The sequence below is a fragment of the Peromyscus maniculatus genome, chromosome 10 (assembly GCF_049852395.1).
Source record: "Peromyscus maniculatus bairdii isolate BWxNUB_F1_BW_parent chromosome 10, HU_Pman_BW_mat_3.1, whole genome shotgun sequence".
NCBI lineage: Eukaryota > Metazoa > Chordata > Mammalia > Rodentia > Cricetidae > Peromyscus > Peromyscus maniculatus.
Window position 1 is genome coordinate 476,202 of NC_134861.1, and position 22,007 is coordinate 498,208.

The 22,007-nt window shown below is 48.5% G+C and overlaps 1 protein-coding gene across 13 annotated transcripts in view; it reads left to right on the plus strand.

Annotated features, from left to right (window-relative positions):
• Slc2a9 (solute carrier family 2 member 9) overlaps nt 1-22,007 on the plus strand; it is a 155,785-nt gene that overhangs the window by 87,424 nt on the left and 46,354 nt on the right. For 10 of the 13 annotated variants that reach the window (XM_042285917.2, XM_076545667.1, XM_042285920.2 and 7 more), the window contains 2 exons: nt 7,157-7,344; nt 18,738-18,848. In XM_042285917.2, the coding sequence (XP_042141851.1) occupies nt 7,157-7,344; nt 18,738-18,848 (299 nt within the window). The remainder of the gene's footprint in view (nt 1-7,156; nt 7,345-18,737; nt 18,849-22,007) is intronic. The other 3 variants (XM_076545674.1, XM_076545673.1, XM_076545672.1) reach the window with 1 other exon arrangement.

A 22,007-nucleotide genomic window follows, 5' to 3' on the forward strand; every position in this document is an offset into this window, starting at 1 on the left:
ATCCTCAAGGACACATCCAGAAGTGTGTCTTCTAGGTGATTCTAAATCTAGTGAAGTTGACAGTGGAGATGAACCACCACAACCCTGGTGTGTGTGTGTGTGTGTGTGTGTGTGTGTGTGTGTGTGTGTGTGTATCTCATATGTTTGCACAGTCAGGCCATAGACATGAGTGAACTTTGCAGACACCAAGTCATTGCCTTGGCCATTGCATCAAGCCTGAGGAAGAAGGCTCGAGGCAGGGATGATTTGTCCAGGCCTCACAGCTAAGGGGCAGCATTCTGGGATGGCCCCAGCTCTCTGTGTTTTAAATACAGGGTTCTGTTATGGGGGGTGTTTGAAGTGCAGCATTGGGCTGTGATTGACTTCAGCTCTGTCTGTGAGGCACACCCATAGCTCCAGACACCACTTCATTGATCTGGAAGAGCTCAGGGCTGAAAGTCTGACCCAGACTTGGCCTGGCAGGATGTGGGGACTCAGAAATCCATGACAGCAATGGAAAAGAACTCCAGCAGGTTCCACAGACTGAACTATGTGTCCCCCAATTCACCACAGGGCTCCAAGCCTACAGAGTGGCTGTGCCTGCAGATGGACATGTAAGGAGGTAATGAAGTGAAATAAGGTCCCAAGGGTCGGTCCTGATCCATAGACCTGGCATCGCCGCCATGTAGGGACATAATCAGAGAGCAGCTTATGCATACAACCCTGATCCACCAACTGCGTTCACCCAGTGTTTGGGTCAAGGAAACATGCAGCCTTTCCTAGTACAGAAATAACTCTAAGCCCACATGGGAAAATGTGACATGATTATGCAGTGGGATTTATTAATTAATTATATTGCTGTGATGAAACACCATGACCAAGGCTTATAGAAGAAAACCTTTAATTGGGTTTACAGTTTGGGAGAGTTAGGGTCCATGATGGCCAAGCAAAGGCATAGTGGTAGAAACGGCTGAGAGCTCACATCTTGATCTTCAAGTAGGAGGCAGAAGGTGAACTGGGAATGAATCTTTTGAAACCACAAAGCCTGTTCTCAGTGATACAGTTCTTCTAACAAAGCCACACCTCCTAACCCTTCCCAAACAGGTCCAAGAAGTATTTAAACAGGAACCTATGAGGGCCATTTGAATTCAAATCACTATAGGGGACACATCTTATGATTGCGCAATAAGGACACCACCTCCTTGGGCTCTGCAGCTTTTGATCCTCCATGTGCACATGGCACAGCATCAGGAACAGATCAGTGACTCAGGAAATGTTCTGAGCATGGACTGAATGAGGCTACGGTTTCTGCCAATTAGCTCAGAGACTTTCTCATTAAGAAGCCCTTCCTTCATTTCCCAAAGGAGACCGGCGATCCTTAGAACTTATTAGAACGAGAGATCAGGCCAGGGACCCTGAAAGCTGACTAACATGGTGTCTGGGAAAGCAGAACTGTTCTAGCTCTAATCTCCCAGGTTGCAGCTGCACCCTGCCCCACAGCCTTCAGAGTCCTTTCTTCCAGACTGACTGCAAGTGTGTGGCCCTAGGGAGGGGAGAACGTGTGAATTTGTTCAAAGAGGCTGAAGACAGGAAGCTGCTTCCCGACTTCTTGGCACAGGATTCAGAGTCCAGCCAAGGGCCGTGGTGGTCTCCCACAAAGTGAGCTCCTGCTGGTACTAATGAGCACCCACAGGGCTGGTGAGGCCCTACACAGTCCAACACATCAGGGTTCCCTGGGCTAGCATGGAGCTCACAGCAGCAGCATGGCTCTCAGAGGCCCTGTAAGACATGCAAGCTCACTCTCAGTCCCCTCGTGAGCTGTTATGGGGGACTTACCCTCAAACGTATTGGCTGTTAGGACACAGCCTGCAGAGCAGTGAGGAGGAAGCCAGGCCAGCTCTAGGCTTCTTTGCTGACTTAATTGGTAGATAGACATTTAACATACTTCCCCCATTCCTGCCGCTCTCCACATCTGTATTTCTGTCATGCTTCCTGTTCCTGTAGCAGGAGTTCTGTGCTCATTCATTCATTCAGAACATGTCAGGGGACCGTGCATGCAAAACAGCTCCGCAGCAAATGATAGTGAAAATTATTATTTGTTGAACATCAATTGTGTCCCACCTCTGTGGGTAAAAGTGACTTTAGTCCCCAAACAACCTGATAGCTGAGCTTTATCATTTCTAGTTTATGGAATCAAGTATAGCAGATAGGAAGTGGTTAACTAGTCCTAGGTCACACAAGGGAGGCAGGGCAGGATGTGAAGCCCAGGCCATCGTGGCTCCCAGGCCCACATCCTTCCCATCATATGGCAGTGTCCCCTACATTGTCCCTTTGTCGGGGGAGATTACTCATTGAATAAAACACTTCAGGCATGAAGACAGATCACCCTAGTCAAGATTGAAAGAAGTTCCCCCAGAGAGGCAGACACAGGGGCAAAGAAAGCCAGAGGAGAAAAGGTTATGGGGGAGCTATGATGGGACAAGGAGGCCTCCTGGGAGATATGTCTGCCAACACATCCTCAGAAAAGACTCTTCCAGGCAGGCGAAGTGGTGGGTGTCCCAGACAGAAGGAACAGCATGGGCCAGGCACAGAGGCAAGTCTATAGAGTGGGGTAATGCCTTCTCCAGAGCAGCATCCAGAGCAGCAGGGAGGAGGGAGCTCAGACAGAGCTCTGTGCCCCAGTTGGGAACTTCAGCTGCATTTGTGGGATAGGGCCCCCATACAGGCCATCAGCCTGATCACCTTGGAGAAGAGACCTTGGAAACGAGTGACCCCACTGGAGATGCCGAGGTCCTGAGCTTTGGGCAGGGAGGAGTTCCTGGACTCTAGAGATGGAAGGCATCCTGGCACAGGGTTGCATGGCTATAATTCTATTATTCATGAGGCTAGAGCAGGCAGGGTGTTCTTGAATTTGAGACCAGCCTAGGTTATATATAGTAAGATCCTGCCATAAAGTTAAATAGAAAATATGATACATAAAATAAAAAATTGGAACCAGCAAGGCTCAGAGATGTGGTACCTAAATGACCACAAGGCGTTTAGAGCAGATAACTGTTCTCTGACCCAGGTTGTGAGGGCATATTGGGCCTTCTTTGAGTAAGGATGGCAGCTAGGAAGTGGTACAGGGAAGGAAAGCTGGAAAAAAGAAGGGAAGTTGGTGGCTGGGGCTCATCCAGAGGCAAGTTCAGCTGTGGTGACCAGGACCTCTACCCCTTACCCCCACAACACTCCCACCTGGCAACCCATCAGCTCCAGGGACAGTGTGGCACCAGGAATCCGGGTGTCCTGCTTTTCTTTGTTGTTTTTGTTCCGTCATTAGCCAAGGGCACTCCATGGGTGCTCACTGCTGGGGACCAAGCCCTGCCTTAGGCGGGGACAGCCCTGCCGGAGAGGGGCTACGGTAAGCTGCAAGAGGCAGTGAACTGCACCTGCCACAGTGACACAGGGGACAGACAACAAGGAGAAGGGACAGGCTTTGTCAGTCTCTCTGGTGTAGGTGAATGAGGCTGAGCAGCGTATCCATACTGTTTCCCCAAGTTGGACGTGACACCACCATCTTGAAGCAAAGCATCCATGATGGCCCTCCTGAGAGCTCATATCCATTAACTCCACTGTGGAGGGAGGGGAGAGGCCCATGAGACCCTTACAAGGCCTTCGTCAGGGCCTCAAGAGAATCCCCCTGAGAGTTTAACTATATAAGTGTTAATCAGTTGCTGGGGAAGGGTCTCTCAGTGGTGGGGCTGACCTTGCGTCCTGTGTTCTTGGTTTCACTATGTAAGTGTTACTGAGGCGGGGCATCTCAGTGGTGGAGCTGTCTTTGAGTCCTGTACTTTTGGTCTCACTATATAAGTGTTAAACAGTCACTGAAGAGGGGCAACTCAGTGGCATCCCACTCTGCCTTTGAGTGCCCCATGTTCCTATAAATGGCCCCAATAAGCTCGTTGGTTCAGCAAACTGGACTTGAACCAAGACCTTTCTTTGGTCTGCCACTGTCCACCCATCTGGATGAGATATTTCTTTAGGTCTCCTCAGGGAAAGTCCCACAGCATCATGGGACTGGAGAGCTGGGTTTTATTACTGTGAACTCAGCTCTGAGAGCATGCAGACACCTTCTGGGCTCCCAGAAATATTGGTCTCTTCCTCTGTATCAGTTAGACGAACTACCTGATGGGAAGCAGCTTCAGGAAACAAGGGCTTATTTGGGCTCCTGCTGGGTGGGCACAGTCCATCCTGTCAGGGGAGGGAGGACAACAGGAGCTGTGCTAGCCACGGCGGCGGCAGGAGCATGAGCCACACCACATCCACAGTCAAGAAGAAGAGAGACCACGGCTGGGATTCTCCTTTTTATTGAGTCCAGGACTCCAGCTCATGGATGATGCCACCCACAGCTAAATGAGTCTCCTTGCCTTACGTTAAGTCAGTCTAGAAACTCCCCACAGACATGCCCACAAGTTTGTCTCCTAGATGATCCTAAGCTCAATCAAACGGTCAGTGAAGCCTAACCATTGCACCCCCATCGTGAGCTTAGGCCCAGGATGTCCTTGGAGCCTCGCCCCAACCCCAGGCCCAGGCCTGCATTCCTGTGCTTGTTTCTCTTTGGAGGAGATGGAGACTAAGCTGAAGCTCGATGAGCAAGAAGGTGGACAGGCACCGAAATTTCAAAGAAGACAGAGCAACGAGCACATGTGTCCATGGATGTCTGCATTGCTCAAATTCCAGGATGTTCTTCAGCTGCTAAAAGTTCCCCTCCTCTAGATGCCTGGGACACCCTTCAGTACCCCCCCCCCCATACAGCTTAGCCCCAGGTTGTCATTCTCATAAAAACATCTCTGGTTGGAGAGGGTCTCCTGCTATAGCAAAAACCCCAAACCCAAATAAACCAAAGCCCCAGCAACAGTGCCATCATTCAGAGCAATCACAGAAAGCAGGGATTATGCAGCTCAAACATAGTCGAAAATTAGCGAGCAAAGGGTAACCTAGTGGTTAGGGTCCTGAGGACTGCCCTATACTGGAACAGAGGAAGGGTTATGCTAGAGTGTAGGACAGGTGTGCGTATGTGTGTTTGCGTGCGTGTGCATGTGTGTGTGTGTGTGTGTGTGTGTGTGTGTGTGTGTGTCCCTTTGGGAGGAGCCAGGAGCCTCTTACTCTTTGCCTCACCCCAGGAGGTGCTTGGCGATATCCGGAGGTCTTTTAGATCATCACAACTGTGGGTAGAATCCAGGGACAGTGTCGAACATCCTACCATGTACCAATGCTCCCACTGCAGCTACTCAGTCCAAGATGTCCTTGGTACCAAAGTGGAGATCCCTGTTGTGGGGGAAGGTTCTAAAAAAATTTTTTTAAACTTTATTTTATGTGCATTGGTGTGAGGGTGTCAGATCCCCTGGAACTGGAATTACAGGCAGTTGTGAACTGCTATGTGGGTGCTGGGAATTGAACCCGGGTCCTCTAGAAGAGCAGCCAGTGCTCTTAACCACTGGGCCATCTCTCCAAACTTCAAGTATATAGGTTGGTTTTGTGGTTTGTTTGTTTTTTCTTTTTTCTTTTTTGGTTTTTCTGAGACAGGGTTTCTCTGTGTAGCTTTGCGTCTTTCCTAGAACTCACTCTGTAGCCCAGGCTGGCCTTGAACTCACAGAGAGCTGCCTGCCTCTGCCTCCTGAGTGCTGGGATTAAAGACATGCGCCACCACCGCCAGGTGGAAGGTTCTAGATTTACCATCTGAGCCACGCTAACAAACATCACCCTGGCACCTGTTCTCTGCCAGGCACCTCCTGGTGCTGACAGGTGATGGTGTGTGTGTTGGGGAGGGGGGGGGCTGAGAGAATCAGTAACAGTGCAAGAGGGGATGCTGGGAAGAGAAAATGCAGGGAGAGAGAGTCAGACCCTGGAGATGTCAGCAAGGACGAGGTTGTGGAGGGAAATTATGATGAGCTCTGTGCATTGAATTTGGCTGTGGACTTCAAGGTGAAAGCGGGGGAGATAAAGCTTCCCATATTTTGTAATGGAAATATGGATATCAAGGAAGTGAGGGCCATATTTTCCTGCTCACAAACTCTGGGCCTGTTTTATGACGTGGACGTTACATCTTGAACTCGGAAGACAATTTGAAAATCCAGTGGGTTAGTGTGCAGTGAAGATCCAGCCACTTCTCACCTGTACCCTCAATCAGTGCTGGCAAAACCATTAAATCAGATCTTCCAAAGAGACACTTGGAAGCTGCTCACAGTACCGCTGGAGCCCTTCTGGCCTCGCCGCCTGGAAAATCTGGAGTAGGCTTAGCCACTTTACTTTTCTGCTTCAAAAGAGCAATTTTACAGGCCTGAGGTGCAGGAGCCATGTCATTAAGGACACTGCCTGCTGTGTCTGGAATGGACTGTCCACAGGAGCCCTCGCTGCTGCTGCCTCTCCCTGTAGGGGGAAGACTGAGAGCAATGAATATTCAGGCTTCCACTCCGAATGCATGCGGTGTAATCTGGCTGTTAGACTCTCAGGGGTCTGCTTGTACAAGGGGTAAAATACAGTTCCTCCAATGGCTGGGAATTTGCAATGCTTGACTTGGAAATACATCCGTCAAGAGAGCGTGTAGCTCTTCACTCTCCCGTTTGAGACCTATTACACTCGGGACATCCACATTCCAGAGGGTCGTGTGAAAAGGGTCCTAATGAGGGTCATGAGGTTCAATCCTCTTCCACCCATAGAGCGAAGTTGGGGTTGGCAAACTTGTGGCCAACCTCCAGACATCCAGTGAGAATGGGCCAGGCACACAGGAGGTGCTCAATGAATTTTCACAGGAAGAGCAGTTCTGGTGGGGGAGCTCTAAGCAAGGTTTGACATGCTTGATGCTATGCAATTTTTCCCCAGCATGAGGGGCAGGACTGTAAATAGAAGGTAAATGGGACAACTGTCCCGGAAGATGGTTTGAACACCAGGCATGCTCTGCTTTTCTGTGTTTGGGGGGGGGGGGAATTAAGAGACCCAGCTTCTTTCTCAGCCCACTTGGTGACCTCGGAAAAATTGGTGCATGTCTCTGGGCCCCTACCTCCCCATTTTCAAACCCAGTTTTGGTATAGACTCCAGGAGATCAAAGACCCCTGACAAGGGTATGTCCAGGTAGTAGGGCCCATTCAGGGCCAGCATCCTAGAGGGCCAACATCCCAATGTCGGTCCTTCTTCACAGCCTTCCAAACATTTCTGGGCAAAGCAGATGTCTCCCAAGAGCTGGAGGAGGTACTGGCCGAGAGCCGTGTGCAGAGGAACCTCCGCCTGATGTCGGTGCTGGAGCTGCTGAGGGCGCATTTTGTCCGCTGGCAGGTCATCACCGTTGTCATCACCATGGCCAGCTACCAGCTATGTGGACTCAATGCGGTGAGTATACTCTCCTTCCCCAACATATACACACCAGCATCAACAGAGAAAGGGAGGGAGGCCAGAATGGGGGTGGCTCAGAATGTGAGCCCTGGATGTCTGACTTCAAAACCCTGGCTCTGGAAGTCTCCACTGAGGCTGTACCTTTGAACATCTGTAGAACTTGGCTGGTCCTCAGTCCCCACCTCTGTAGAATGGGATAGAATGGAAAGGACTTATCCACACAGCCAGCACAGTTGTCCCTTGCACTAATACCTGTTGTCCTACTGTGTGTCCCTGGAAATAGGGTATCATAGCTCTCAATAAACAGACACAGGAAGTCAAAGGGACAGTGGACCAAAATGATTTAAATAGAAGCGATCTTGGTGGTGCTGGCTTCATCTTATCGGAGCCTGAACTGAGCCCTCTCTGGAGTCTCCAAGCTCCTAGCTCTCTTCAAAGTTCCAGAAGGCAAAAATCCCCATATCTGAGAAGTGAGGAAGCTGAGTGTGGTTGCTTCTGGGGAACCAAGTGGGATGCCTCACCTTGGGATGTGGTCAGCTGTCCATCCACCAAGGGATGCAGACAGGCTTGCAGGCACACAGCACCGAGAGCATTTAACAGAAGCAGGGAAGGGGAGCTGTGGGGAGGGCCCAGGGAGCCCAGATGATGGATCTCAGCCTTTATACCTGCTCCACAAGAGTCTAGCTATTGTGCTAGGTGGTGTTCAGGTGGGAGATGGAGGGACCGCAGGGCTCCTGTCCAGAAAAGGGGAAATGACTGTCCAGGAAGACTGCAGCCACACATTCTGCCTAATGTCAACATCTCCAGATTCTATTTTCAGAAACTCTGGTGTAAAATGAGGTCACTTCTTCCTTAGTCATTCTTGCTTTTTTTCCTTGGTCTGGTTAAGAGATAACAATGTAGAGTGGAGAGTTAAGAGCTTAGTCTAGGTCCAGAGCGGCCATGGCCGGTTCTGCCATTTTTTCTCCCTCAGGCAAGTTCAAGGTCAGGTATATCACACCCTCCTTGTTCTGAAGGGAGAGGAAGGATGCACTGTTTCCTAAGGCTCATACTTAGAGTCTTAAGGCCATGTGAGGTTCATGCTTAATGAGGCAGTTAGATGGAGAGCCATGACATTGCTGGGCAGACCTTCTCCTCCACCAGGACCTAATTTCCCACCTGTGGATCTTATAACAGATGAATTCTGCCACTGTGTCTTCAAGCCCCACTGCACAGAGGTGTGCCAGAAAAATCTATCTGGTGGGCTGCGGGGTGGTGACTGTTTCTACCTTCCCGGCTCACACGCTTTCCCTGACACAGGACAAAGCGCTTTGGACTAAGTCAGAGGCCTGGCTTCCCACCTCGCTGTCACCATGTACCTATAGCAGGCAACCTGGGCCACCTGCTCCCCCTGGCCTGACTTGATGCACTCAGTTGTGCTCCTGATCAGGTGCACACATAGCACCTTGTGGGGCCCAGAGCTGCTCTTCAGGCCCCACTGTTAAGCACAGAGGTACTGAGGCATTTCCCCAGAGGTTCATTGCTAGAAGCTGCAGAAAGGAGATTTGGGCACCAACTGTCTGAATCCCAAGTTCTAGGTATGTAAGCCCTAAGCAGTGAGGGACCTCCATGCCCCCTCAGGGTACTCCAAATGTGTCTCTCATGCTGTCCCCACCGCACCCGTAGGCAGCCACAGAGCAATGCTTCTCTCAGTTTATAGACAAAGGGACACACGTGCTGGTTGGTGGTAAATGCCAGCAACAAGCCTGACACACCGACTTGGGTCCAGGCCCTCCCCTGAACTGCAGCCTTCTCTTCCATACCACAGAGGCCATGGCCAAGAACTAACCCAGACAAAAACAGTAGGTAGCTTTTAAAAGTGTGTTGTCCCTCACTTAGATGACTATGGTCTGTCAATTGGGAGACACTGGTCAATACAGCCAGTCACCTTCCCATTGGTTCCCAAGAAGTCCTATAAGGTGTATGCATCATACGGACTTCTTATATGAGAAGACATTGTATCTTACAGGTAGCTCAAGGTCCAGGGAGCATGGTGCTGGCCCTGCCAAGTCACACTTGCTCCCTCCTCTAAGTCCCCAGCACCTGCACCAGGCCAGGGCTTCTCAACCCCACAAACTGTTTACACCTGAGGCTGGAAACCACCGCCCTGAAGTTACATGATGTTCAGTGTCATCCTTGGCCCCTGTCCAGCTGCAGCCCTGGAGGTCAAGTTGCCCTGGCTGAGAACCACTCTATTAAATAGACCTTATGTACTGCTCAGGCCACTGATGTCCAAGTCCCTGCTGGCTTCCACGTTCTTCAGATTGTGCCAATGCTGAGTTTCCAGCCTTTAGTTATCACGTTGGGTGGACCTGCCATTTGTCTCCTTTCAGTCACCTATGGGACAGGCTTGAGTCAGGACTCAGCATTTTCAGTGAAAGCAGCGTCCCATTCCTGCAAAGGAGAGCTGGTCTGATGGAGCACACTGATCTGGAAACTCCAGACGCTGAGGCAGAAGGGTTGGGAATTTGATGCCAGTCTGCAGAGCACCCTGAGCAGGTGTTCTCATCGTGACTTACACATCAGCAGTGTTATCTGCAGCCAAGCTAGCAGGAGACTAACAGCGCATTGCCCAGCCGTGTGGCCTCTAAGATCAGCTATTTTAAAAATAAGATCAAGTGATGCTAAAGGACCTTGAGGGTGTTACTCCTCTCCCTTGCCCACCCCCCTCCTCTCCCTCCTCTCAGTACAAAGGGAATCTCTAAGAAGGAACTAAGAGATAGGGAGAGGGCCCCGTTGGTAAAGCGCTTACTGTGTGCATGAGGACCTGACGTCCATCTCCAGAACCTACATTCAAAAGGCTAATATGGTGGCGCATGCCTGTAATCCCATCACTGGGAGACAGACAAGTGGACCCGGGACTCAGTGGCCAGCCACCTAGCAATCAGCAAGCCCAAGCTAGTGAGAGAACAGGGTGGATACACCTGGAATGACACCTGAGGTTGACCTCAGATACACACACACACACACACACACACACACACACACACACACACACACACACACACACACACACGCACACGCACACACACACACAGTCGACATACAAGGAATGGGACAGACTGTCTAATGTCTGAGCTGAGGACACTCACCAAAGGTGTTTTATGGGTCAGGGCTTTAACCTGGTAACAATTCTCCCTTGTGTTTGTCCTGTGTGTGGCCGTTTTCAAACCCTGCCTATTTTAGCCGGTTTAGTCCCAAGGCACCCTTAGTCTCTGCACATCCTGGCCTGAAGCCTAGCCTGGTGTTTCATGGCACAGCTATTGAGAGCACAGGATGGGGTCAGGAAGAAGCACCCAAGCTTTGACCTGGATAAGGACCTGAGCATGACACACAGAGGAAAAGCAAGTAGGTTCCGCCCAGCAGGGATGAAGCCCAGGCAAACACCCAGAAGATGTTTAATAGACGAGCAAGCCTAAGCCTCAAAACAGAGCCATAGATCAGTCTGTGGAAAGAACCCATCCCTGGGGAGAGCATAATATAAATGAATTACATCCCTCTGGTGTATCCATTTCTTGTCACCGCCGGACAAAAATAAACCACAGCACTAACAGCCACAGGCTTCAGACCACTTGTCATCGTACAGCTCAGGAGGTCAGAGGTCCTCACATCAAATCAAGCCACACTCCTCCTGGACACACCAGGAGAAAAGCCATTCCTCTGTTTTCCTAGTTTTCTAGGAGTTGCCTCCTCTCCTTGGCTTGTGGCCTCCTCCTCCATCTTCAGAGTTAACAGCAATACAGTAGGTTTGAATGTCTCTCCCTCCCCTACGTCTCTGACCAACTCTGCCTCCCCATCTCCCCTCTATAAGGAGTGATCGCATCCATAGCTCTCTCAAAAGATCCAGGAAAATCTGCTGCCTCAAGGGCCTGAACCATGTTTAGAGTCAGATTTGCTGTGTAAACTAAGATTCCCAGATTACCATGTCCAGCAAGCATGTCCAGGTCAGCATTGTCTTGCTCTGGGTGTTGTAGTCTGAACATGGACTGTCCCCCACAGGGTCATGTGTTATGGCACATGGTCCCCAGGTGGTGGTGCTGTTCAGGGATGCTATGGACAGCTTAGAAAATGGAGATGAGCAGGTTGGAAGTGTGTCCCGGTGGGACAGGTCTCAGGGGTCACAGCCCAGGTTCCTATTTGCTTTCTACTTCTTGGTCTGTGAAACTGTGTGGAGTCTCACCTCCATGAATCCCACCATGACACACTGTACCCTCTCACATCATGAGCCCAAACAGAACAAAAACCATCCACTTAAGTTACTTCTTGTCAGCTTGGTCACCACCAGAAAAGTCACTAATACATGGGACAAAGATAAGGCAGACATCGGCACATGTTGGCAAAGAAAGTCAGACTGCATCTCTTAGCCCATGGCCACTGTGTTTACAGCCAAGAGTAGATAGAGGAGCCCTAGGTGACAGTAGAGGGATCTGAATCATGTCACGTACTGTGAAGAGAGTGGGTTCCCGGGGAGGGCACCTCTCCACTCCAGTGTCATTGTGTGGGGTGGGGCTCTTGCTTTCTCCTCAGTCTTCTCACAGTGTGAAGGGCTAGAATGATAGCATAACACACTGCCTCATCAAAACACTGCACCAGCACCTGAAAGCGAGGCATTTGGACAATTGAAACGGAGACTCAGAGAGATGCCAGCGCTGTTCCTGCTGGGGCTCTTTAAGGATCCATCCCCAAGGAGGATGGCCTCACAGATGCCTCCGACACAGACTGACAACAGAGGCTCTTTTTATCCGATGAGTCTGCATATCTCCAGGGAGAGACGGAACCATCTAGAAGGTGCCTGTTGTTTGTTATATGAAGGCTTTTCTTGGATGCTTCAGCATGTTAGCACCACTGCAGTAGGGAACCTGGGGCAACCTGTAAAAGGGGCGGTGAGTGTAGTTGCTCCTCCTGACTTGGTGAGGTGTGTGTGTGGGGGGGGGCAGCCCTGGCTCCATGGCTCTGTGACTCTGAGTGTTCCAGGTGCTTCCTCCTTCCTGTCACAAGGCCCTGAAACTGTCAGATCATATCACCTTCAGTTCATACAGAGGTCCAAGCAAAGGCAGTCACCTCCCGCTCCTTGAAATGAGGTGTGGGGGCAGGGTGCTACATGGATCTGGCAGAATGGGACAGGCTACCCCTACAGACTTCACAGGCTCCAGGCTGGGGCTAGGGGGCAGGGAGTGAAGGGCAACTCCTGCCTAGCGATGTCTAGATGCATTCAGCAAGATGGCTCAGCCTTCCTCACTACAATGAACATAGAATGGCATGCACAATGACCCTCACCACTGACTTCCAACCTGCTGAGGATGTCCACAGCTGCGCCACTGCAGGGAGAAAGGAAACTAGGGAAAGAAAGGGTCATGAAACCCCGAGGGGCAAATGAGAGGCCCTGAGCTGAGATGACGTGGAGCTGGAGAACAGCTTCTGCAGGAAAATATATACCAAGTGTGGGTGGGGGCTGGAAGCTCTGCCTCCCTGTGAGTGGAAAGGGAGAGTGTGGTGGTACTGAAAACCAGTGAGCTGGGATGACAATAAATAATACTCTTAACCAAGTCTGCAATCCAGCTGTGACTGGGTCTGGGGGACCATGGCTATCCAAAGGGGACACTGAGGGTTGGGAATGATAGATGGCCTCAAACGCACAAAAACTGGTGGGCTAGTGAGGGACGGCCTCTGTGCCCTGCAAAAAAGGTAGCAAGGCTCATACCAATAGCCTGAAGTCCTACCTCTTCCACCTACTCAAATGGGAGGCAGATAACCCAGGGCAGTGGCTGCTTGCTTCAAGTGAACATTAAAACCCATCTCTGCCAATTGATGCCAAGGATCAGGAACGTAACTCATTTGAATTGTGACTCTGGGTGTGCAGGAGACCCTATGAAGAATTACCTGTCCCTGCAAACCTAACCAGCTGTTGGATACAGGTCAGTCCTGATTTTCCCTAACATGGGAGAATGAATAGCTTCTCAAACAACTGTTTGTAACGAGATAGGTTTAGAAACAAGGGCTTCCTCACACAAGCACTGGAGCAGGGCAGCCAGTGTTGTGCCTGAGTTGTGGGCATCAGTGGCTCTGCCAAGAGATACCAACGTCCCAATGTTTCCTTATGTGAGGGGGCCCCGGTGAAGAAGCTGCCCACAACTGCTCCATATGATTAAAGGTTCTTATTGTAGATTTGAGAGAGAGAGAGGGAGAGAGAGAGAGAGAGAACAGCCAGAGGCATCTGGAAGAGTCCAGAGCAGAGGGAGAAAGGAGGGGACTGGGTATAGCTAGGCCTGGGGTATCAGGAGAGTGGGAGAAAATAGTGGAGATAGAGGGATAGCAAGAGATAGAGAACAGAGCAGAGAGAGAATAAGAGGAGTAAGAGAGGGAGTAGTGAGAGTAGCTGGGTTATAAGAAGGATGGGTAGCTGTGGGGAGGTATTGCAGTCTGAAAGACCAGCTTCCAAGCTGCTCCAGGGTTAGAAAGAAAATGCCGCAAGAGTAGCGAGGCTTAAAAAAAATTTTCTGTCTGAGGGCCTTAGAAATGGAATAAGACTCATACGCATTCTGATGGTCACGTTCTTTATTTTTTCAAGTCAAATTCAAATCCCTTTGTTTTACACACACACACACACACACAAAGACAGATATACAACAGAAATTTTTCAAGCAATAAAAGTTTCTTTTGAAGTTTACATTTCCTTTCTTAAGTAAATGATAAGAAGCAAAGTCATTCTGATAACACACATATAATAAATCTCTCAGCTTCCTAATTAGTGGGGCAGCTGCAGCTGTAAAGGAAGATCTGGGAATTCTGTTATTTTACTAAGGAGATAGCCTATAAAGGATATTAGGAGTTATAAAGCTAACCTAATGGGGGGGGGTCTACGAAAAATAGAAAAATTGTGCATTGTATTCTATATTTTTAAATGCAATAAACATTTTAAACTAACATTTTGTGGTAACAATAGTAAAGGTGTCAGTTTCTCTCAGATTTGGAGTGCTTACTTTGAGAGGGAAATGCATGGCTGGGAGGGATTAACCTCGGGAAGTTCCCTGGTGTGTGGGCTGTAAAGTGAAGGCTGAGGGACAGTGACATTAAAAGCATCCCAAATCTTAAAACATATTCTTCTATCCTGTGTGCAACTTTAGACCAAAAAAAGGAAACTTGTAGCTTTCTCTCAGGGCTAAGAAGTTAGATTGTCCTCTGGCTGAACCTTGAGTCTTGTATCATAAAACTGAGATTGGGAGTTTGTGTGCAGAGAATTAACTGCCGAAGAATTTGTGCAGGGAGTTAATCACTGGTCTATGTTATTGGCCAGACTTGGCAAGAGAGGAGCTGGCACCATGATAAAGTTGCTTTGTGCCCAATAACCGTGGTTCAACAAATCAGAAAGCTGACAACTCTGTCCTTGTGCATTTTCTGGGAAGGTTTATCTTATAATGCATTAGCAAGACACCTTTCAAGGCACCTGGTCTAATCTGAGTTTACTTTGAGGCTTTAAATCAGCTAATTGTGTAAAGGCTATCTTTGTAGCTGAGAATAATGTTATTTTCCTATGTCAGCCTGAGCTATGATATAAAATGGGTTTCTAAGTTTCTCACAGTTTTTGTGGAACAATGGGTCTAGTTTTCCTGGAACAATGGGCCTAGCTATGAAAACATATTTTCATTCATCAAAATTACAGTTTAAGAAGAAATAATCTTCCTGTCAATCCACAGAAATAAATGTACCCAAATAGTGGAAAACACACTACCAATAGGCTGTGGGAAGAATCCCATAGTTGTTTAGGGAAGAATTATAGTAGCACATGAGAAAATTACAGACAGAAACAAACAATATTTGGAGTCTGTGGCCTTGTAAGCCTTGTTTGAATGAGGTTCCTCCATCAGAGAATCACTCACCTGGTGGGTTGACACCTGAATTATTAATTGCTGTTGCAGGATTCTTAAAAGTTTTTATTAATAAAATCAAACCCGAGGCGAGTTATTGGGGTCCATGCTGGTAGATCAGAGAGACAGAACAAGCCACAGCTATCTCACCTCGCCATTTTCTCAGCTGGTCTTGTCTCCTCAGACTGGAGGCTTCTGAGTCCTCATCCCAATGGCTCTCAGCTGAATTGCTGCTCAAAAGCCTGAATGCTTAACCAGCTACATGCTTAACCAGCCAAATGCTTCTAGTTTCTGGTCCTCACGCCTTATATATCTTTCTGCTTTCTACCACCACTCCCTGGGATTAAAGGCTGGCTTTCTGGGATTAAAGGTGTGTGTCACCATGCTTGGCTATTTCCAATGTGGCCTTGAACTCACAGAGATCCAGAGGGATTTCTATCTCTGGAATGCTAGGATTAAAGGTGTGAGTGCCACCATTTTCTAGCCTTTGTATTTAGTGGCTGTCTGTTCTCTGACCCCAGATAAATTTATTAGAGTACACAATATTTTGGGGAACACAATACCACCACATTTCCTCTCTTTTTGTCTAAAATTAAAAAAGCTTATAACTAATACAAGAAAAACTATCCAATAAGTATATACAATATATACAGCCAAAAATTACATTAATGATGTCTAGTCCATTAACATTTGACAGATTTAGATAAAAACTCCATTATATATATTAACAATGTCCAATCCAGTAACATCTGATAAACTCAGACCAAAAAATTTTCATTACTTATCTTATTTAAAACAAGTAGTTCCTTTTTAAAAGTAGATTCCATAATCTCCCTTTTTATCTTATCATATCCATATTTTCTCTTTTTTCTTTTCATAATAGATTCAGTAGTCTACCTTTTGTCATTTTTATATCTTCCCCTTTTTCTTCAGTGTAGATTCAGCGATCTACCTATTTATCCTATTATTTCTTTATCTTTTTTCTTGGAGTAGATTCGATGATCTATCTCATATCTATATTCTCTTTTTCTTTTTGCTTTCTAGGGGTGAAGATATCTTTAGGGAATCTTGAAAAGAAAATTTTGGGGTTAATCATCAAGTCCTGTATCATTTGTCCAGTCTCTGCATAAAAGGAAAGTTCAGGGCTTGTTTCAAGTCATTGTTTGAGTAGTCTGTCAGGCTGTATCATCTCAGCTAGACCTCTCGAAATTGTCCTGACCAGTTTGTAGTCCAAAGTCGATTTTTCCATGGTGTTAATCGGCTTAATGGCTTTATCATAGTCCATGTGGAATCATCGTTGTAGGATCCTGTCATCTTTTTGAAGATTTCAAAGTCAGTATTAGGCTTGGTCATGGTCTCCTGCAGACTTTTTTTTTGCCTCCTCTGTGGTTTGGAGCAATCACAGTCCGATAAATTTCTGTCTCTCAGAACCATGAACATTCTTCCCTAGAACAGAAAATCTTCACAACAATCTCTCCCCACCATTTTTCTTGCCAAACTTTTCCAAACTGACCTTTGCCGATGCTTTCTTGTAACACAATGGTCCTGGCAATTCTTCTCTGAAACAGCAGTGGTAAACTCTTCGTCCCAGGTAGCAGCATCACCGCAGTCACCAACACGATGAGGAGGAGCTGGCAACGTGGAGCAGTAGCCACTGCTTCCATGGTCCCACCACTGTTTGTGGCTCAGTCCAGGCCAAAGCTTCTCCCAAGCCTCCTAGGCCGGCCTCAAACTCGGGATCCTACTGCCTCTGTCTCCTTCAGCAAATCCTACCAGCGTGCACCACCACAACCGGCTGAGTGTAACTTGGGCCTGAGCTGGGGCTCACAAGGCCACAGGCAAACAGCTTTTTCATGAATTCGTAACACGAACGTTGGGCGCCAGATGTAGATGTAACTAACTGTCTTATTAAATAAGAAACACAGAAACAATGTAAAGGAGAAAGCCGAGAGGTCAGAGCTCAGAGCTAAAATCTCACCCTTCTGCCTGCGGTGTCCCAGCTTCCCGAAAAAGAGCTACTTCCTGTCTGTACGTCTTTTTTATAGTATTATTGTTCTGCCTTCTCATTGGTTGTAAACCCAAACACATGACTGCCTCGTCACTGTCTGTATGTACAGCCCCCCAGGTCTTAAAGGCATATGTCTCCAATGCTGGCTGTATCCCTGAACACACAGAGATCTATGGGATTAAAGGCGTGTGCCACCACCGCCACACTCTGTCTATGGCTCTAATAGCTCTGACCCCCGGGCAACTTTATTTATTAACATACAATCAAAATCACATTTCAGTACAATTAGAATACCACCACAAATTGCCATCTGCTGTATGCTGCCATGACTCTTGGCAGGGAGAGAAGCCCATGAGCTGGAGGGAGTTAAGGGTAGAGGAGGAGATGGAAAGGGCAGAATGCTAGCATGGACTTTGAAATGTGTAACAGGTACCTGTGATACTGAGGGAGCCAGGAGGCTAGCATGGACCTTGATATGCTAATAGGTACTTCAGGTAGCCATATGTCTCTTATGCTGAGGTAAGGGAAACAACTCCTTTTGGTAGATGGGAACCAACCTCACAAGCTCCTGAGGAATGCTGGCTTTTATCTCACAGCCAGAGACCCTCCCACAGTCCAGGTTGAGCTCATTTCTGAATATTTGGACTGCCTTTGGGAGATTGGGGAATAGGAGTTTCCTTGAACCTGACTGTATGTGTACACAGACCTCAGGAGCATCATTTGTACCATATGTACTGTGGTAGACTTATCATAGCAGTTCCTAGTGGGTGATAGTAAAATGTTCTGTGGGGAAGAAACAGTTTTTGATTCTCACAAAGCATGCTTATCCCAGGTTAGTTAATGACCCAAGAGGGCTGCTGAGGCTCCAACCATCACATTTCACCACCCTGACCACAGAAAGTAAAGTAGGCCAAAATCAAATAAAATGAACTTGAGAGCATACTCCTTTGATAAAGTTTCTTTAAAAGAAGAGGAGGAAGAAGAGGGGCTGGAGAGAGAGGAGGACAGCCAGTGAGATGGCTCATCCAGTAAAGGTCCTTACTACCAAGTCTGACCTGCATTCAATCCCTGGGCCCCACATGATGGAAAGAGGGAACTGACTCCTACAGCTTCTTTTCTGACTTCCTCTCCCCTGACACACACACAGGTACATATGCACTGCCCCACCCCACAATAAATAAATACATAGATGTAAAAATACAATAAGAAGCTTCCTGCCACCCCCACCCATATTTCTGTTGCTACCCTCCTAACTGCAATGCAGTCTAGGAAGCAGTGTCTCAGGGGGCCAGACATCACTCCCAGGAACACAGGAGTCTGTTAGTGAGGAAAGAGGGGGAGCCATGTGGCCATATGGCACAGCTTCCCTGTGAGCCTGGACTCAGGGGCACTGTGCAGAGAGATCCTCACACCTTTGTCTAACTTAGGGAGGAGGCTAAGGTCTCTGGATGACCTGTCTGTTCTTTTCTGCATTATAGATCTGGTTCTACACCAACAGCATCTTTTCGAAAGCTGGGATCCCTCAGGACAAGATCCCATACATCACCCTGAGCACTGGTGGAATTGAGACGCTAGCTGCCATCTTCTCTGTAAGTCACCAAGGGCTCCTGAGATTGCCCCAAGTGGCATGCGGGCACCCAGGGAGATTAACAGGACTTGCTTCATGAGGGTGGCCTTGTCATGGGACGCTGTCTGGTTTTGGGAGAGGCTCAGGCTCCAGGACCCTTCACCCACCTAGGCTCTTCTTCTCTGTGTCTCCATGCCTTGTGTCTCCAATGAAAAGCACACTGAAGCCTAGTTCTGACGGTGTGATGTTGGACTGCGTGCTCCACTTCTCTGAGCCTTAGCGGCTTCTCTTGAAGAAGCGCTCACATCTGTCTTCTTGTGGAAGTGTGGTCTGTGCTTCACTCTATAGGCACATGGTACCTATGGGGTTCTTCAGAAATGAAAGAGGGATGAGCTGACATCTCTGACCTCGAAGGAGATGCTCAAGTGTTTGGTCTCCCCTGCTGATCTCCACAGAACAGGGGGATGTCAGCATAAGCAGGCCAGTTTCCCCACCCCACTGCTGACTTTTCAGCAGATTCATTTTTTTTTTTCATGACTTCCCTCCTACTACTGATCCGGTGGCTTTAATGGGGTGCACCATGTAGCCAGGAAAGAGTCTGTATGAGAATTTGCTTTGGTGATGAAGGTTGTATCAGTCCTCCAAAGCCTGTGTTCCATTTTCTACTCACAACAGAGATGGTCTGGGTTCCCATGCCAGCTCTGCTTCTCCTGATACAGGTGACTCTCTGTGGTTCACTTTGCCCATTTACATAAGGACATGTTCCTGCCTCACAGGCACAGGCTGGGGAGTAAACAAATGTCACTAAGTGACTGGCAGGGCTGGAGGATGGTGCATGCTCAGCAGGTGCCCACTGTTCTATGTGGACAGGTGATTCACACCCTGTTACCTGAAGTGAGGCTGCGTTACATGTCCTTGCATCCTTGCAGAGAACATAGCAGAGACATTGTGTGTGTGTGTGTGTGTGTGTGTGTGTGTGTGTGTGTGTGTGTGTGTGTGTGTGCGCGCTGGACAGCTCTACCTCCCATCCGGGACATCCACTTACCAGCAGGCTGCACTTAGGGAAATTGCTATACATCTCTTAATGGATTTGCACATTTATAAAATTAGCTTTTAACCCTTGTCATCTGTTAAAGCGAGAAATCCACAGAGTCTGCTTAAAGGGCAAAGGGATTTATTAAGAAAGGAAAACTCACAAAACAGAACAGAGGAATTGTTGTGGGGTCCTGGAAAAGGTGAGACATGGTCCCATGCTGTTCTTCCACCTCAAACTGTCCCAGCATCCAAGTCCCACGAGGGAGTGAAGAGAACGGCGGTGTACGTGCATGTGTCTCAGATCTTGAGGGTAGCCGGGAGGCCACACCCCAGGGGCATGTACTTCAAGGTCATAGGCAGGTAGAGCAGTTACCTGCTACATCTCTAGGGCTGCGCTTCAGGGTCATAGAACAGATATCCCCTACAATCTGTGGCAGGCAAAATTAATGGGTTCCAAAGACCCATAGGTCTGAAGTCATAGGCCAGGAGATTGTGTCAAAGGGAACTTCATAGATGGGAGTAGGACCTTGAGCAGTGGAGGTTGCCCGGGGTTATCAGGGCAGTCAATGAACCTTTGAAGTAGCAAAAGATGAGGTCAGAATGTGAGGCTTATATAGGGAGCACCATTGCTGCCTGGCCTGGAAGATGAGGAAAGAGTGTGGGCACAGAACCCTCGAGGCTTTTGGGAACCCGGAAAGCCAGCATCTTTTCCTCCCCAGAGTCTCCACCCCAAATGCTGTGAGTTTTGTCCTGTGAGATCTGCTCTAGACCTCTGGCTGCCCCTACCATAAACTGCTACCTTTGAGTTGGCTTAAGCTGCTTGTTAAAGTAACAGCAAGATACTTTAACTCTGGAAGAAAGAGTTGTCATGGAAACAAAAATCAAAGCCCATGGCTGCTCCTTCTCCTCCCCCAAACTCAACATTCAGCAAGTCCTCTGCTCTTTGCAAAGTTTGTGTGACCTGCTTTTCAGGGCCACTCAGACAACTTCACCCAACCCTTCGGGGTAATTTCCTATCAATAAAAGGGTGTCCTGATTATTTTTTCCACTGTCTTCACTGAGATTTTTGACAGTCTATTAAAATGGCTCTGAGGCGTAATAAAACTGAGACAGAAAGACGCGCTCTCTCGTCCTTTTGATCTGCAGTTAATTTGGGCAGCGGCCATCACTCAGCGGCTTGCTGGCTGTAAATAATTGCCATCTTTCAGAACAGCTGGCTTTTCCAGGCTGTTTTGGTTGGGTCGGGGGCTTCAACTGTGCTATTCAGATGAGTGAACTTCCGGGGAGTGTCATTCACTCATGAGGATGACCGTCCACTGTGGTGTGGTCAGGGGCTCTGGGGAACTGGGGTTGTGTGGACCCAGAGCCATGGGGAGCCAGCTCTGCCTCTGGTAGGATGCACGGGCTCTGCTTTTTAAAGTCAGGGGCAGAATCCACAGTAATGTGCTCCTGTTTGTGGCAACACAGTTTGGGACTGCGCTATGTTGAACTAAACACAAATCTTTAAGGGTTTCCAAACTTCCCGGGGGTCCTGCGATTTCAATGTCACAGTCTGCGTTCTCATGGCCATGGCATGAGATACTGGATCTAATACGTACAGAGCATAAAGGTGAGGGGAGCAGGGCAACAATAAGTCTCCTGATCTCCTGGCCCTTTGCTGGTCACAACCTGGGTAACGCTGAGGCCAGACGACCTGCTTTTCTGACCCACACTCTCTCTGTAGGCAGTAGTGGTGTAACAAGTCATCCCAACAGGTATTGCTGAGGACCACACTCAGTTCAACGGAGACTCAGTGACCTCTCACTTGTAACATGACTCCCTAAAACTCAAATGCTGAAACCCCCAGCCCCTCCCAATGTGACCCCATTTAGAGACAGGTCATTGCAGGTGTTGTTAAGTTAGGATTGGGTCATATAGAGTGGGTTGAGCCCCCAAATTCATTATGTCTTTACAAAAAGGGAAATTTTGGGCACAGACACATGCAGGGAGACCACCACATGAATACTGGAGTCTGGATGCTAAATGACAAGGATCCCAGAATGCAGAAGGCCAAGACAGACCTCAGAAGGCAGGGGTGAGGCTGAGGCAGACTCTCAGGAGGCAGAGGTGGGACTGGGGCAGACCCTCAGAAGGTAGGGGTGGGGCA